General features: G+C 43.5%; 1 protein-coding gene across 7 annotated transcripts in view; it reads right to left on the bottom strand.

Annotated features, from left to right (window-relative positions):
• The window catches only part of MCRIP1 (MAPK regulated corepressor interacting protein 1), a 42,310-nt gene that overhangs the window by 12,187 nt on the left and 12,097 nt on the right, over positions 1-18,026 (bottom strand). For 3 of the 7 annotated variants that reach the window (XM_039344830.1, XM_039344822.1, XM_039344839.1), the window contains exon 1: positions 5,922-6,090. The exons of 2 other annotated variants lie outside the window; for them this stretch is intronic. In XM_039344830.1, coding sequence (XP_039200764.1) covers positions 5,922-6,054 — 133 coding nt within the window. In that variant the 5' untranslated portion in view covers positions 6,055-6,090. Of the gene's footprint in view, positions 1-5,174; positions 5,301-5,921; positions 6,091-14,479; positions 17,862-18,026 lie in introns of those variants that run through there. 2 more of the 7 variants (XM_039344891.1, XM_039344880.1) reach the window with 2 other exon arrangements.

Raw genomic sequence — 18,026 nt, 5'->3', positions numbered from 1 at the left:
AGTTGGTTAATGTTAGTTGTTGTTGTTGTTGTTAATTGCGAAGTCGTGTCTGACCCATCGCGATCCCATGGACAACGTTCCTCCAGGTCTTCCTGTCCTCTACCATCTTCTGGAGTCCATTTAAGTTCACACCTACTGCTTCAGTGACTCCATCCAGCCATCTCATTCTCTGTCGTCCCTTCTTCTATTGCCCTCAATCTTTCCCAGCATTAGGCCCTTCTCCAGTGAGTCCTTCCTTCTCATTAGGTGGCCAAAGTATTTGAGTTTCAACTTCAGGATCTGGCCTTCTAAAGAGCAGTCGGGGTTGATCTCTTCTAGGACTGACCGGTTTGAACGCCTTGCAGTCCAAGGGACTCGCAGGAGTCTTCTCCAGCACCATAGTTCAAAGGCCTCAATTCTTTGGCGCTCAGCCTTTCTTATGGTCCAAATTTCACAGCCATACATGCAACTGGGAAAGCCATGGCCTGGACTATACGCACTTTTGTTGGCAGGGTGATGTCTCTGCTTTTTAGTATGCTGTCTAGATTTGCCATAGCTTTCCTCCCCAGGAGCAAGCGTCTTTTAATTTAATGTTAGTTAAGGTGACCAACCGTCCTCCTTTTGGGAGGACAGTCCTCCTTTTTTGAGTTCTGTTCTCCCTCAAAAAGTGTCCTCCTAAATGTCCTCCTTTTCCATATACCGTCCTCCTTTTGGGAGGACAGTCCTCCTTTTGTGAGTTCTGTCCTCCCTCGAAAATGTCCTCCTAAATGTCCTCTTTTTCTATATTTGAAGACTTATCTGCAGGGCTTTTTTTTCCTCATAGAACACTCAGAAGGCGTTCTGGGACCTTTTTTGATGGTTTTTTTTCAACTTTTGCCTGAGCTGTTCTACTCCCCCTATTGGCTTTCGAAAGCCAATAGGAATTGCTGCTGAGCGTGCCAAAACACCTGGGCGGCAAACTTTGCACGTGCAAGTTGCAGGAACTTTGTACCCCTCATTGCTACCCAACTACACCATCTCCTACTTAGTTCCGCAGATAGCTGGAGGAGACTGGAGCGGTAAGTTTCTCTTGATCTTCCCTGTTCGGTTCTACACAGGGATGCACAGGGTAGGCGGTGGTGCTGGGGGGTGGCTGGGAGGGTGGCTGCAGGGCCGGAGCTGGCATGGCTGGTGCTTTGCGAGCCGCGGGGCCGGCTCTACGGGGATACGCAGGGTGGGTGGTGGTGCTGGGGGGTAGCTGGGGGGCGGCTGCAGGGCCAGAGGTGGCGCATCTGGTGCTTTGCCTTTGCAAACTGCAGGGCCAGCTCTACGGGGATGCGCAGGGTGGGCGGTGGTGCTGGGGGTGGGCGGCTGAAGGGCCGGAGCTGGCTCAGCTGGTGCTTTGCTTTTGCAAGCCGTGGGGCCAGCTCTACAGGGATGCGCAGGGTGGGCGGTGGTGCTGGGGGATGGCTGGGGGGGCGGCTGCAGGGCCGGAGCCGGCATGGCTGGTGCTTTGCCTTTGCAAGGTGCGGGGCCGGCTCTACGGGGATGCGCAGGGTGAGCGGTGATGCTGGGGGGCAGCTGAGGGGAGGCTGCAGGGCTGGAGCTGGCTCAGCTGGTGCTTTGCGAGCCACGGGGCTGGCTCTCCACGGCAAGGCAGCGGTGCTGGTGGGGCAGCTGAGGGCAGGGGTGCGGCAGGCAGTTGACCTTCCATGGGCCGCGCCAGCTGGTAGTCTACACAGTGCTGACCTGTGCTGCCACCACTTCACCCTGCGCACCTAGGTGGCCATCCTGGAGCGCCTGGCTCACAACACCTGCCTCCGCCGCCCACCCCCGCACAGTCTAGCCATGTAGATTTTTGGACAAGTGAGAAATCGAGATTGAATGTTGATACTCTAGCTGCAGCACTTGCCGTAAAATTCAATATGAAGGATATTTCTTGTTCAGATATTTCCAATATATTGTTAGAAGATGATATATTGACAAAAAATATTCATTCAATGGAGAAGTACTCATTTAAATAATAATTAATAGGCATGTAAGCATAATTACAATATAAAATGTTATTGTTATAAATGTTTTTATTATGCATTTATCATATTATAGTGTATTCTGTATTATTGTTGCAATAAATACAATGTTTCTTTTATTTATGATATTTTTTTCTTCAATTTATTCGTGTCCTCCTTTTTGTTATAAAAAAGTTGGTCACCTTATGTTAGTTAGAGTTTGATTATTATATTTGTAACCCTGTACTCAGCTCTGGGAAGTGGGGGAGGGAGAGGGGGGGTTTAGGGTATACTGTAAATTTTATAAAACTTTTCAATAAAAAAAAATGTTAAAGGCCAGTGCTCTGATCGACAAGCACAATGCAAAGTGCACTGAAGATGTCCTCCCTCCCCCCCCCCCAGAATGGAGACAAACATTTGCAGCCAAATCGCCAAGCTTGGAGATCAAACCGACAGCCCAACTACCAACCTGAGCTACTAATATTCAAACACATCTCATTATCCAAAATATTTTGCCAACTGAGGTGTAGAATTCAGTTCTATGAGGGGGGGGGACCCGCATCACATTTTGAATCCAACATGCTATCTCTTCTCTCACCCTTGTCAAATGATAGGAACCACCTTTTCAGTATTTTAATTTCAGCAAACTAAACTCTATGAAAGATGAAAAAGGAATAAATGGATAGCCTTACATTTTTGAAAGGAGAACACTTAGGCAGGGCCAGTCCAATGCAATATTTTGAAAGGGCCTTCCAAATCTACAATTTTAAGCTGCATCACAACACATTGGTTGCTACTTTTCAAGCAGACCTTAAAGCGGAATATACATTTTTGCCTTTGTCTCCCCCTATCTTTCATGAATCCAGTATTGCTACAGGATCTTGGCTGCTGATCTATAGATGAAAGAAAATTCTTCCTTGCATTCTTCCCTTTCCTGTTTTTCAACTTCGCTTTATTCACATCTCACAATATGATACAGAACTCTTGCTGGATCTCTTTTATACATCTAGCAACCTTCACTCAAAATCTACCAGAAAATATTTCCAGAGGACATTTTAATTGAGAGTCCTATTAAGCTTACAGACAGACCGTGAGAACAGTTATCTTCCCAGAAAGATAAACAAGTCTGGGAAAAGCATCCAGAGTAAAAGCAGAGGCCAGTCACCCAAGTCAATAGATTATGATCCAGATTTAAAAAAAAAAAAAAAGTCAGCCTTTAAATAATCCTAACCTCTATAGGAAAATTGATTAGAGAATATACATTTAACAGCATATAAAATACCTACACACAACCACTAAAACAGGCAAGCCCCAAATAAAATATATGGACAGTTTAATATTCACAGTGTGAGGTATTGGATGATAACTCTTATCATCTTCAGCTAGCAGGTCAATAGTTACACTGACTGGGAACTGTAGTATAAATATCAGGAAGTTGGGAAAGGATTGTATAAGATTTCCCCTTGCTTATATTTGTATATAACTTTCTACAGGAATTACATGAAAAACATGAGAGGCCTGAATAGGGTGTTTAAATCACAAATAGAATATATTCTGGAGATCAAAGTAGCATTTAAGAGAGACGAGAAGGGATGGATAAAAGACAGCTAGCATGGAGAATTCTGGACTTTTCCCCACTATGTATTCTTGAATGGGTGTGGGATACTACACTTAACTCTTCCTAATTAAAGCAACATGATTTTGCTGACAATTCATTACAAATAAATATTCCACTAACCACTCAGGTACGTATTTGCTTCTCTGTAAATTTTCCACATAATTAAATAGAAACTACAATACAATCCACTTGTTGTATTTTTATTACCTGTATGGGTTTCTTCACAGTACTTAAACCATTTAAAATACTGAACAACTTTGTACTATTTTGAGAACCACAAATTACTCCATTGTTCTCAAAGATCTGATTGTACCTCTGCTTCCAAGCCACTTGCAAGCACACTGTGTTTTAATATTATTTGGGCCACAAAATATTTCTCATGATGCTGCTTAATGGCTGTTGTGAGCTTACTCTTCTTGCCCATAGACAGGCCCAATACCTCAATGTACACAGAAGCTGTATCTTTTTGAACATCAGGGAAAGATACTCCCTGTCATGGAGGCATACATAGTCCAGACATACACACAAACACACAATTTAATAATTAATATCAAAACCTTGGAGGCTTTTACAGTAAAACAAAGGGGAAATTGGAAAAGAAGCAGACAATGCTGTGCAGAGGCTGGAGAACCACTGAGAGGGACCATCTCTTCAGTCTCTGATAAACAGCTAGAATTGCCAGGAAACTGAGAAGCGCAGATGAATTATAGCAGAGGGAAAGCCTGTTTTAAGAGTTCTTTATTTCTGTAGCAATCAGTAAAAACATTTTGCTAGAATTTACATTTTGCGAGAATTTTGCAATAAGTTGTTTTTGGTGGGGTGCTAGGTGTCTTTATTTCTCTGTAACAAGTATAGAAATGGTTGTCTGCATCCATCCTTTCAGTTTGTATCCTTCCTTTCAGGCTGTGTGCGTGAAGTTACAGCATTTCTGTCAATCTCTTCTGAAGTTCTGGTGGAAATAATCCTTTTCTAGCAACCCAGCTCCATCTTGTCATATGTTGGTGCCCTTTTTGCTTTTCTAATTTTCTTATAAGTTGCTGAACTGCTACACCATTTATATTTGCCAACATTGATAGTTCCTATTTTAATGTTTATTGGTAAAAAGGTGACTATATTTATCACTTTTTAAAAAAAAAATGCTCTGTTGTGAACCATTGCTGAAGAGCTGAACCTATAGTTGCATGCTGATGAGAGCAGGACACCCCTTCCTCACCCAAAGAGAAAATGCGTTGGCAAATACAGGAAGAACCCAATACAAACTAGTCTGACTCAGCAGCAGCCTGAGGCTAAATAAACAAACACTTAACACACACTGGCTACAAAGTATCAAGTCTAAACCACAGGAATGCAGAACCAGCTGACCGCAATCAGGATTGACAAGTTAGAATAGAAACACTAAAAGGTACACAAGAATAAAATAATCACACCAGATCCCTCCTGGAGCAAAGATTAACACTTTTTTTTAGACAGAATTGATAAAGAAATTAACCCAACAATAAACACTGACCAACAAATCAGAAAAGACAAATTTTAAACTCACAAATCAGAAATGACAATTTTGGAAACCATGAAAGGGTATAAGAACTCACCTTTGAGGACCATTCTGTCTAGCTAGCCGGGGATTCATGCTGAATTGTCACTCAACTTTAATCTCTGTGATTAAACCTCTCTTTCCAGTAGCTGGCTTCACGTTTCTATTTGTTCTCCTCTGCCCCGCTTGTGAGAATCTCGGCTAGAAGAGCCTGAACGGGGGAATTCCTCCCAACAATTACCTGGTGACCACAAAGGGACTTCCAGCTCACCCAGCCACCGGACCGGGCCCGGAAGAGCCATCACCCAGCCGGCAGCGGACACTTTGTTCCATGGGGAAGTCTCCACGGACCCTGCCAGATCAGCAATGGATATTAAAGGGAGTTTTTGAGTCTTGCGCTCAAACAGCTACCTGGAAAGAGGGTAAGTGTTGTCAAATTTAAATTCCTAGATTCAAAGGGTCCGAAGAACGAAAGGAAGAGTGTATGGGTGTATGTGTGGGGCACCCTCCTCTGAAAATCAGCTGAATCTCACTCCCTCCATTTGCCCTCCAGCTGCATCCTGGCCTGCTGCTAGCTCCCCTGGAACCATGACTGGCAGCGCCCAGGAAAGCAAGGGGAGGACATCAGAGTGTGAGACCTTCTGAGAAAGGGAGAGCCGAGTGGGCAAAAATATTTTGTATTGGTAGACTGAACCCCTTTCAGAATTTTTTTTTACATTGGTAGACCAGGACCCCTTCCGCCAGTAATTTATAAGCAAAAGCCTCAAGTTAGGAAATTAAGCCCCAGGCTAGGAGCATCCCTTACTTCTGGAAACAAGCAGAGGTCCTCCCAGACATTTGAAGTCCACAAACAGTGGTGGTGAAAAGTGAAGGTAAAGCCGGTAAGAAAGCATCCTGTACCTTCTGCAGGGAGCAGAAGAATCCTCAACAGACCACATTTTGGTCTGAAATCATGGTGGTAGATCCCTAAAGGAGCGTCACATACTCTGTGAGGGATCCAGAGTCCTCCGTGGGTCCCATTTTGACCCAAAACTGTGGTGATAGGCGGAGGTCTCACTAGGAGGCTTCAGTGCGCCAGACCCGATAGAACCAAAGTGAACCCCTGTATCAGGAATAAGGGAATCATGGGAAGTTCTAGTTCAAGGGTCGAGATAGGCTCTCCAGTGAAAAGCTTTCTTGAAGCTTGGGATGGGAATTAGCTACCCATCCAGGCAAGTAGGAAAAAGAAACAGTTAAAGGAATTATGTAAAAAAAATAGGCTTTGCTTAAAGATGAGTGCGGAAAACAGATTTGGCCAGAATTCAAAACATTGAAAGCACTTAGATCCAGAATAGAACCAGCCCAGCTACCCTACTGGTATTGCTGGGCTGAACTACCCAGATTAAAAAGCCAGGCTCAAATTGAGTTCAAACCTTAGCCTCCCTTAGACGACCCCGAACCAAAAATCATGCCCCCCCCACTGAACAGGCCTGTACCTGGGTGATTGAGGGCCAGGCTGATCATATTTTAACCCACACCCCCTTCTCCCCATCTGACTTGGTTGTTTAGAAAAAGGACACTCCTATGTTCCAAGAACACCCTCAATCAGTCATAACAACTATAAAATCAATTGTGGAAACCCACAATCTGTCTTGGGCAAACATGACCCAGCTATTACATGTGTTTTTAATGAAAGACGAGCTAATGAAGCTTTTTGAAAAAACTAAAGAGATAGCCAGGCGAACTATAATAATTACCCCTGGGCAAGTAGCCCCTGCTACAGTTGCCTGGCCCCTTAACCGCCCAGACTGGGACTACAACAATCAAAAACACTGGGACAAATATACGAGGGCTAAAAATAATTTAATGGAAGCCCTCCAGGAGATAGGGAAAAGGCCCCTGAACTGGTCTGAATTCCAAAAAACAACACAGAGGGACAAGAAAACCCCAGATGCTTTCTGGGTCTGTCTCTTAGAAGCCGGAGTCACATTTGCTCATTTAGATCTAGGCTGCCAAAAGGACCAGAAAATTCTTGCTGCTGCCTTTGTTAATCAATCGGCAAGTGGTATCCGGGGGCACTTTCATAAGATAGTCTCTAACTGGTTGACATCAGACATCTCAGAGTTGCGCAGAATCGCAAACTTTGTATTTGACCAGAGGGAAAAATTAGCAGAAGAAGAAAAAGAAAGGAAGGAAGCAGAAAGAGAGAGGGAGAAGGAAAAGAGGAGTAGAGCAGAAAGAAGGGAAGTCTTACAAGCCTTTGCAATGTTAAACAAGGATAGCAGACAAAGGCAACACGGAAACCCCCCCCCCCAGGGAAGGACAAAATGCTGGCAGTGTGAATTTAAAAGGGAAACATTCTGTAGGCATTGCCTCTGTTGTGGGAGGGAGGGACATTTTAGCAAAAATTGCTGGGGAGGTCAAAACAGGGAAAACCGGAATCGTCATAACCAACCAAAACCCCCCTTCCCTAAGGAAACCACACGCCATCAGAACGGAGATAGGGATTGACACCAACCCCAATGGGAGCAACAGGACATCCTGACTAGAAAGTGATTATGATGAACTCAAGGCCACATTTTACGGGCTGGCTATTCCCTAAAGGATGGCCCTATGGAGAGCCCCTTTTGACAGTAACTATAGGGGGAAAGGCATATGAATGTCTCACTGACACTGGAACCACCTCCTCTCTTATCACTAAGGCACCCTTTAAAGATTCAATAGTGCCTGGGGCCAAGGATAACATAGTGGGGGTGGGAGGGAAAATTATCCCGGTCGAATTCACAAACAACCTAAAAGTGGAAATTGGCCCTTTTCCCCTAAAACACCCATTCACCATTTGTCCCCAATCTCCCCTGTCCCTCGTGGACAGGCTTTGTAAAGTGGGGGCAATCATTAAATGCACTACAGAAGGGCTCCACTTAGACATCCCATTCAAACATGCACATTTTACCATGGTATGTTCAAATAATAACAATAACAATAATAATAATAAAGTTGGAAGGGACCTTGGAGGTCATCAAGTCCAACCCCCTGCTCAGGCAGGAAACCCTACACCATTTCAGACAAATGGCTGTCCAGTCTTTTCTTAAAAACTTCCAGTGTTGGAGCGTTCATCGCTTCTGGAGGCAGGTTGTTCCGCTGGTTAATTGTTCTAACTGTCAGGAAGTTTCTCCTTAGTTCTAGGTTGCTTCTCTCCTTGATTAGTTTCCACCCGTTGCTTCTTGTCCTGCCTTCAGGTGCTTTGGAAAATAGCTTAATTCCCTCTTCTTTGTGGCAGCCCCTGAGATATTGGAATACTGCTATCATGTCCCCCCTTGTCCTTCTCTTCGTTAAACTAGACATACCCAATTCCAGCAACCGTTCCTCATATGTTTTAGCCTCCAGTCCCCTAATCATCTTTGTTGCTCTTCTCTGTACTCTTTCTAGAGTCTCAACATCTTTTTTACATCGCGGTGACCAAAACTGGATGCAGTATTTCAAGTATGGCCTTACCAAGGCATTATAAAGTGGTATTAACACTTCACGTGATATTGATTATATCCCTCTGTTAATGCAACCCAGCACAGAGTTGGCTTTTTTGGCAGCTGCAGCACACTGCTGGCTCATAGTTAAGGGATTGTCCACTAGGACTCCGAGATCCCTCTCACAGTTACTACTATTGAGCAAGGTACCCCCTATACTATATCTGTACATTTGGGTTTTTTTTGCCTAAAGGTAGAACCTTACTTTTTTCATCATTGAACTTCATTTTGTTAGATAATGCCCAGTGTTCAAGTCTGTTCAATTATCTGGACCCTTTTCAATCTGGTTTCAGGCCCGGCTACAGCACTGAGACTGCTTTGGTCGCACTGACCGATGACCTCTGGCGAGCCCGGGATAGGGGTTATTCCTCTATCCTGGTGCTTCTTGACCTCTCAGCGGCTTTCGATACCATCGACCATGGTATCCTTCTGCGTCGTCTTGGAGAGGTGGGGGTGGGCGGCACCGTATTGCGGTGGTTCTCCTCCTACCTCTCTGACAGGTCGCAGTCGGTGTTGGTGGGCGGACAGAGATCGACCCCTAGGCGCCTCGATTATGGGGTGCCTCAGGGCTCGGTCCTGTCCCCCCTCCTTTTTAACATCTACATGAAACCGCTGGGTGAGATCATTCGGCGACACGGGGTGAGGTATCATCAGTACGCGGATGATACCCAATTGTATATCTCCACCCCGTGTCCTTTCAGTGAAGCAGTCGACGTGATGTGCCGGTGCCTGGAAGATGTGAGGGTCTGGATGGGGGTGAACAGGCTTAGACTCAACCCTGACAAGACCGAGTGGCTCTGGGTCTTGCCTCCCAAAGGCCAACTGGACGGTCCATCTTTAGTCCTGGGGGGGGGCAAATTTACCTCCCTCAGTGCAGGCACGCAACTTGGGTGTCCTCCTGGACTCACAGCTAAATTTGGAACAACATCTATCGGCTGTGGCCAGGGGGACCTTTGCACAGGTTCGCCTAGTGCACCAGTTGCGGCCTTATTTGGACCGGGAGGCTTTACTCACAGTCACTCATGCCCTTGTCACCTCAAGACTGGATTACTGTAACGCGCTCTACATGGGGCTACCCTTGAAGGGCGTTCGGAGGCTGCAGTTGGTTCAGAACGCAGCCGCGAGAGCGATTGTGGGCGCGCCAAGGTACGCCCACGTGTCACCTATCCTCCGCGAGCTGCACTGGCTTCCTGTGGGTCTCCAGATGCAATTCAAGGTGTTGGTTATCACCTTTAAAGCCCTTCATGGCATAGGGCCAGGTTACCTACAGGACCGCATTCTGCCGCACAGCTCCCAGAGACCGGCGAGGTCCCATAGATTGGGCCTACTTCGGGTCCCATCGGCCAGACAATGTCGGCTGGCGGGCCCCCGGGGAAGGGCCTTTTCTGTGGTGGCTCCGACCTGGTGGAATCAACTTCCCCCCGAGGTGCGAATTACTCCCACCCTGCCAGCCTTTAAGAAAGCTGTTAAAACTCTCCTGTTCTGGCAGGCCTGGGGCTGGTGTCCCCGGGGGGCCGGGATATGATCGGACTCGCGGTATGACTGGATTATTTTATTGTTTTACGACTGTTTTTAATTTTGTACGCCGCCCTGAGTCCTTTGGGATTGGGCGGCATATAAATATTTGTAAATAAATAAATAAATGTTCAGGTCCTCCTGTATCTTAAGCCTGTGTTCTGGAGTGTTGGCTATTTCTGCCAGCTTGGTGTCATCTGCGAATTTGATGAGTTCCCCATCTATCCCCTCCTCCAAATCGTTGATGAAGATGTTGAAGAGCACTGGGCCTACAACAGAGCCCTGGGGCACCCCACTACACACTTCCCTCCATGTAGATGCAGTTCCATTGAGGACCACACGCTGAGTACAGCCAGTCAGCCAGGTATGAATCCATCTGGTGGTGATGCTGTCTAACCCATTTTTTTCTATCTTTTCGAGTAGTAGGTTGTGATCTACTTTATCAAATGCCTTATTGAAGTCCAAGTAAATTATATCCACAGCATTCCTCTGATCCACTAATTTTGTCACTTGGTCAAAGAATGCAATAAGGTTTGTCTGGCATGATCTGTTTTTGACAAACCCATGTTGGCTTTTAGTAATGACCTTGTTTACCTCGAGGTGTTCGCTGATTTGTTGTTTGATTATCTTTTCCAGAATCTTCCCAGGTATTGAGGTCAGGCTGATAGGTCTGTAATTTCCTGGATCCATTTTTTTTCCTTTTTTGAAGATGGGAACTACATCAGCTCTTTTCCAGTCCTCTGGCAGTTCCCCAGTGCTCCAAGATCTTTGAAAAATATAGTTCAGTGGTTCTGAGATCACATCTGCCAGTTCTTTGAGAACCTTACGGTGTAATCCATCTGGTCCTGGTGATTTGAACTCGTCTAGGCTGGACAGGTGCTCACTTACCATTTTCTTGCCTATCTTGTGTTTCTATACTGTTTTTTATGGCACTATTTTTGATAGGTTGGTCTGTTTTTTCCCTTTGTGTAAAGACAGATGCAAAAAACGAGTTAAATAGTTCTGATTTCTCTCTATTGCTTGTCACCTTCTTGCCACTTTCGCCCACTACTGGGCCAATCATTTCCATAACTTTTTTCTTGTTTTTTACATGTTGAAAGAAGCTTTTTTTGTTATTTTTGACTTTGGTTGCAAGCCTTAGTTCATTATGAGCCTTAGCTTTCCTCACTTCATCTTTGCAGGCTCGGGCTATTTGTTGATATTGTGATTTAGTTATGTGCCCCTCTTTCAACTTTCTATACTTGTCCTTTTTATCTTTCAATTTATCAGAGAGTTCTTTATGCAGCCATGCTGGGTTTTTTTGAAGCTGTTATTTTTCCTCTTTGTTGGTATTGTGCTAGACTGGGCTATTATTTCGCTTTTCAGAATTTCCCAAGCTTTTTGAGTTGTTCTCCCCTGGAGGATTCTCATCCATGGAATCCTTCCCAAGCACTCTTTTATTGAAATTAGCTCTCTTGAAGTCCAAGACTCTAGTTTGACTATGTTCTATTGCTTGTGCTTCCATAATGTTGAATTCCAATATTGCATGATCACTACCTCCCAAGGTTCCTGTGGCTTCAACATCTTCTATCATTTCATTTCTGTTAGTGAGAATTAGATCCAAAATGGCTAATCCCCTAATTCCCTTCTCTACTTTTTGGGAGACAAAGTTGTCTGCTAGGTTTGTCAGGAATCTGTTTGAAAGAGATCCAGCTGCCTATAGATCTCAGAAGGCTACCGGTGCTTTCTGGAAACAGAGGGGTTTCTTAATATCTAATGGCCAACTAATTGCCCACACTGACCTATTGAAAGCTATCCAATTACCCTCATCCCTAGCAGTCATCCATTGTAGAGCACACCAGAAGGATGATTCAAGGGTCACAAGAGGAAATCAATTTGCTGATGTCACAGCCAAGTGGGCTGCCACTCAACCCCTGAAGGCATTCACTACCTTCCCTACATTACAATTAGGAACAACAGTACAATATCAAGATCTGTTAGAACCTGGGGAAATAAAAACTTGGGAAGAGAAATATGAGGCAGTTTATGAAGAAGGATTTTGGTGGGTCCCAGACGGGAGGCCCATAGCCCCCAGACATCTGCTATGACTAATCTATCAGCAGCTACACTCCAAAGGGCACTGTGGGACACAAGTAATAGTAGATGCCATAAGGAGAGTGTGGTATGCCCCAGGGGTCTACAGTGAAGCCACTCGGATAGCCAAGACATGCCAAATATGCCAAGCAAACAATGCTTCCTCAAGGAAAGCAATGCACACAGGGGGGACATCATGGGTCCAATGCCCCTTTGAAAAACTCCAACTGGATTACATTCAACTCCCCAGAGTCAATGGTTACTAATATGTGCTAGTCTGTAGGGACCAGCTCACCCACTGGGTGGAAGCATACTCATGCCGCCATGCCACTGTTCTAGAGACAACAAGACACCTATTAAAAGAACTTGTGCCCAGGTTTGGAGTCCCAAGCATTTTAGACATGGACAAAGGCACACACTTTGTGTCATAGGTAATCACACATGTCCTCCAAGCATTGGGCATTAAACAAGACCTACCCACACCGGGACACCCCAGTTCCTTGGTGGGGGGGTGTAGAGAGACAGAATAGGGAATTAAAGACCCTCCTAGGTAAACTCTGTCAGGAGACCCACCTGCCCTGGCCCCAAGTACTACCCATAGCCTTGTTCCATCTTTGAACCCGGCCAAGGTGAGACATGGGCATCTCCCCCTTTGAGTTATTTTTTGGTCGTCCACCTGACACACTTAAAGGCCTAGACCCCCAGTCCCTTTGTTTAGAAAAGGGGGAGGTAGTCTTATCATCCTATCTTACAGCTCTACACCAATGGCTCAAAGAACTGTGGAAGCAAAGTGCCCTGATGCAAACCTTATCATTAGAAGAGAATCTACATCTTTTTGAACCAGGAGACTGGATTTCGATAAAGTCATACAGCCACAAGTCACCTCTACAACCAAAGTGGAATGGTCCTTTTCAAGTTCTGCTAACCACCCAGACAGCAATCAAGGTAGCTGAAAGGAATGCCTGGATCCATTGTACCCACATCAAACCAGCAGTCATAGACCACAACATTATACCTGAAGCAACATCAAAGGTTCCACCCCTGAGACTTAGAAAAAACCCAGAAACCGAAGAGTGGACATTAAAGACACTTTTTGAAACTGAAACAAATGGGGGAGGGAATTAAGTTCATCTTTGTTAAATTGCTGTATAGTATTTGTATTGTATTTTTGTATTTGAAATGTACCTCTGGGTTCATAGAATCAAAATTAACCATGTTAACCAAGTTAATGGCCTCCTTGCAAAGGTGGCAAAAGAGGAGCTTCCACACATTGCCTCCTGACTGTGATTCAAAGGCCCCCCCTCCTCACCAAGGCTGACTATGTTGCATTGGCTGTCTCTCTAGTGGGAGTGTCAGGGCTTGCAGCGCGAAATTCAAGGAACATAAACAGCCTGGCATGTACCCTAGCTAAAAGCCTAAATACCACCTCCCATGCCCTAGGTACCTTAAAAAAGGAATTAAAGCAAGTCAGAGAAGCAACCCTTGAGAATAGAGCAGCTATTGACTACTAACTGTTGAGGCACAATCATGGCTGTGAAGAATTCCATGGGCTTTGCTATCCGACCAATCTGGACTAATTGAACAAGATATCAAACATTTAAAAGAACTAGCACAGAATACTGGACATAACCAATCATCCTGGGACCTTTCTTGGCTCTTCTCTTCTTGAAAATTCTCATCGCTACTATAATCACAGTCCTCCTTTGTTGCCTATGCCAATTAATTCCTTTAGGGTTGAGATGCCTAAAGATCTGCACAACTCCATCAGAGGCAAAGAATAGAGCAAGAAAATCTCTCTCATGATGTGCCAAATTGACCACCAGTTGGGCTGATCACTGAAACACCAGTGATAGCCCAAAATGGGGGCATTGATGAGAGCAGGACACCCCTTCCTCACCCAAAGAGAAAATGCCTTGGCAAATACAGGAAGAACCCAATACAAACTAGTCTGACTCAGCAGCAGCCTGAGGCTAAATAAACAAACACTTAACACACACTGGCTACAAAGTATCAAGTCTAAACCACAGGAATGCAGAACCAGCTGACCGCAATCAGGATTGACAAGTTAGAATAGAAACACTAAAAGGTACACAAGAATAAAATAATCACACCAGATCCCTCCTGGAGCAAAGATTAACACTTTTTTTTAGACAGAATTGATAAAGAAATTAACCCAACAATAAACACTGACCAACAAATCAGAAAAGACAAATTTTAAACTCACAAATCAGAAATGACAATTTGGAAAGCATGAAAGGGTATAAGAACTCACCTTTGAGGACCATTCTGTCTAGCTAGCTGGGGATTCATGCTGAATTATCACTCAGCTTTAATCTCTGTGATTAAACCTCTCTTTCCAGTAGCTGGCTTCACGTCCTATTTGTTCTCCTCTGCGCCACCTGTGAGAATCCTGGCTGGAAGAGCCTGAATGGGGGAATTCCTCTCAACAATGCCTTCATGCTATGTGGCCAAAAATGGTGTCCTTTTATTTATTTTCATGTATTTATTTATTTCCATTTTTAATCTTTTCACCACAACCCAAAAGCATAGGGTTGTAAAAGTCCCCTCTCACAAAGACACAGACACACAAATACATTGGCACACTTTGGAAGATAGTGGTGGCATCAGGAGCTACTGAAGCATTTGCCCAAAGCAGAAGGTAGAGACAGGAAGGGGTATCTAAAAAAAAAAGGCAGCACCCTTCCAGCATCCCACCCTTTGGGTTCAGCTATTCCACTAAAATTGGCTCCGGAAAAAGGCACTCTGCAGACAGGGCCTATCCTATCAACAGGGGCATGTATTTTCTCCAGCCCATCTTATTTTGGAATGTTGATTTAAAATAAGCTTGTTAGACCAAAACAGATTTACATAGTCCAGATTGTTGTTCCTACAGAGTTCAATCAGATGCCTTTGGAAAGCCCACAATAAATGTTCTTTGTTATTTCTGTTTTAACCCTTAAAACAGTTTGGTGCCACATTATGAAGAGTAGCCATCTCAATGTTCATTTCTAACTTCAGAACATTGATGAAGAGTTGCAAAACACAAATCCTTAAGGGAACCCACTGTGTGTATCCTACTCTCTGCTGTTGAAAGTTCTAATCATGTGTAATTAGATCACCCTATAAGTATGCTTGTTGACATTATCATATCACTAAATAGCCAGCATGTTAAGCTTTCCCCTCGCAGAGAGTTATGTTAATTTTTCAGTCAGAGTTGTCCTTAAAGCTCAAGGCTTGGCAATTTAATATAGTGTTGTTGCACCAGTTTATCTAGAAGATAAACAGATAAACATTCAGCCATTTGGCTTATCATTTCCTGGATCCATTTAAAAATAGTGTTCACTTTCAAGTTCTTTTGTAGAAAGGACAATTCTAAGAACATATTACAGTATATGTTTTTGTTAGGAGGGCAGGAATGTTACATTGTGAGTTGGTAATATAATCTGTCATCAAGAGAGCCAATATAATATAGTATAGCACAGCTGGCTCAGGAATTCTGGGAGTTGAAGTCCACGAGTCATAAAAGAGCCAAGGTTGACTACCCCTGGTATAGTGGTTAAATATGTTGAATTAAGAACAGGGAGACCCAGGTTTAGTTCACTCCCAGTCATGGAAGCTTTTGGAGAAATCATTGGAGAAGGAAGTGCTGCCTATTCTGCCCTAGACTCATGGTGGAAAAGCAGGTTATAAATAAAAAAAGAGCTTCAGTCATGGTGACAATTATAGAGACAGTAAAAAAAAAAACTTTTTAGATTCCTAAACATGTCAAACAAATCTACTCCTTGTTTACATAACTTCTTTTTTCAGCAGCATTTGTTTATTTTCTTAATTTCATTCTTTTAAATATTTTTTTCCACTTTCATTTCCCACATCCTTTAAAAGAAAAAAGGGCACCTTTTTTTTTTTTTAAAAAAAAAAAGAAATATTTCCTGTAACAGGACAGGATATCAAGTCAACTGATTAATATATCAACAACAATGCAGTATGCAAAATAAAAACGCAGAGATATTTGTCATCTGGGTAAACATCTCATAATAAGTAGTTTTTTAAAAAAAAACTTTTCACTTAGGAATAATTTTTTTGTCAAAATTGAAGAACAGTGCACTGTAAAGTTTTAGATTGCTAAAATGCATGGGAGAAAACAGTCAAACTATGCAGTTCGTATTGGAAAATTGGGAAGGCTTTTAAAGATTCAGAGGTAAGTGGGTTTAGTCTTGGCAAAGCAAAAAGAGGAATAATGTCTCTAGCAAGTTTTACTTTAGATGGCATTAAGCCCTCGGGGTCAAAGGAGGAAAACAGATCTGAGTGTATTAATAGAGGTAGCCTTTAAATCCTACACTCTCTCCATTGCCCCATATACCAAGAAGGCGTTTTACGCTTCCTCACAGGATTGTGTTATCGCATCATGTAGAAACCTCTCCTTGTAAAGACAGCTAGAGCTATTAGGATGACCTCCATGATCCTATACATGCATGCAATGAGACAATATAAAACAAGACGGGGGTGGGGCTACATCCCTTCTGCAGTAAGTGGGGTGACTAATCTACTGTCTGTGAGTATCTCTCTAGGCATCCATAAGGCTAACTGAGCTATCTGTCTGTTTAAAAAAATAACTGAAAAATGGTCAATTCATTGGTTAACCTTAAGCACAATTTTTTGTGTACTTCCTGTGCCCTTCAGCAAGATAATGGTAGGATGTAAGTATGTGCAAAACCTACCTTTTGGGGATCAGAACAATCCAGAAATCTGGAACGCACAGTAGCACAATAGTTGTGTGTTTTTTAGGTGTTTTTTCTCTGAAAAGCAATACTTTTTTTCTAAAAAAAAAAAAAAAAAGGTGCCGGAACTCATGCACGACATACAACCGGCCTTGCCTACCCTACAAGGTTCCATCCAAAAAAGGTGCTGGAACTCCATTCTGGGCGTTCTATGAGAAAAAAAACCCTGCTGGGAAGTATCAGTACACACTTTGTGAAAATATGCATTTTGCTATTAATGTGCCAGCTGAGATCAGACACTTTAGACCTTCTACCCTTTTCTGTCCCATTTTTTTCTGTGTGTTTTATTAATTTGACCTTGTCATGCTGCTGCTAAACCCCAGGAAGTTCAAAATTAGATCTCATTCATCCATGATCTAAATTTGGATGAGGGGACCATTGAGATGGCAAGGGAGCTGCGTTTTAGTCACTATTCTGTCTGGTAAATTCTATATAACATTGACAAAGATTTAAGAGTGGAGAGAGGAAGGTTGCAATAATCAGTAAGAACTTCATCTTTCTCTTCAGATTTCCAGTGTACCAGAGTGCTGATTCGAAATCTTTGCATTTGGGATATGTTTAGGATTCTGCAGGTATATTGCTCCCTCTGATGCAAAAGTCTTCTTACCTGAGCTAGCATATGTGATTTTGGACTTGATGTTGAAAAGCCTCTGATTAGTGATCCTAAGAGTCAACCATGTGCATGGCTCAACATGCCTACTGGTGTGTGTCTGATTTTTTGGGATACTAAGCCAAAATGGAATCATCCCAAAATGTCATAAGGTAGCAACTTATACTCTGGATGTGGCTTATGGCTTGTTAAAGATGATGATGGTAACGAACATTTCTCTGTCATCTCAGGATGAATGTTATCTGCTAAGATTGTTTTTTTTTTATTTCTACAGAATGGGAGACTTAATAAATAACCCACCACCAGAGGCCAATGAAATGTTTATGACTGGTTTTCTTGCATCACCATGGGTCATGCAGTTGAGGCTGGCTGCTTAGCAGAGCCAAATTAGCTGTTTGATACATTGGAGATAAAAGTAACGAAGCTTAGCA

Source organism: Crotalus tigris, unplaced genomic scaffold (genome assembly GCF_016545835.1).
Source record: "Crotalus tigris isolate CLP2741 ecotype Arizona unplaced genomic scaffold, ASM1654583v1 scf7180000017551.9496454, whole genome shotgun sequence".
Classification (NCBI taxonomy): domain Eukaryota; kingdom Metazoa; phylum Chordata; class Lepidosauria; order Squamata; family Viperidae; genus Crotalus; species Crotalus tigris.
Note: the sequence above shows the minus strand (reverse complement) of the source record. Positions and strands in the feature narration are given on the sequence as shown.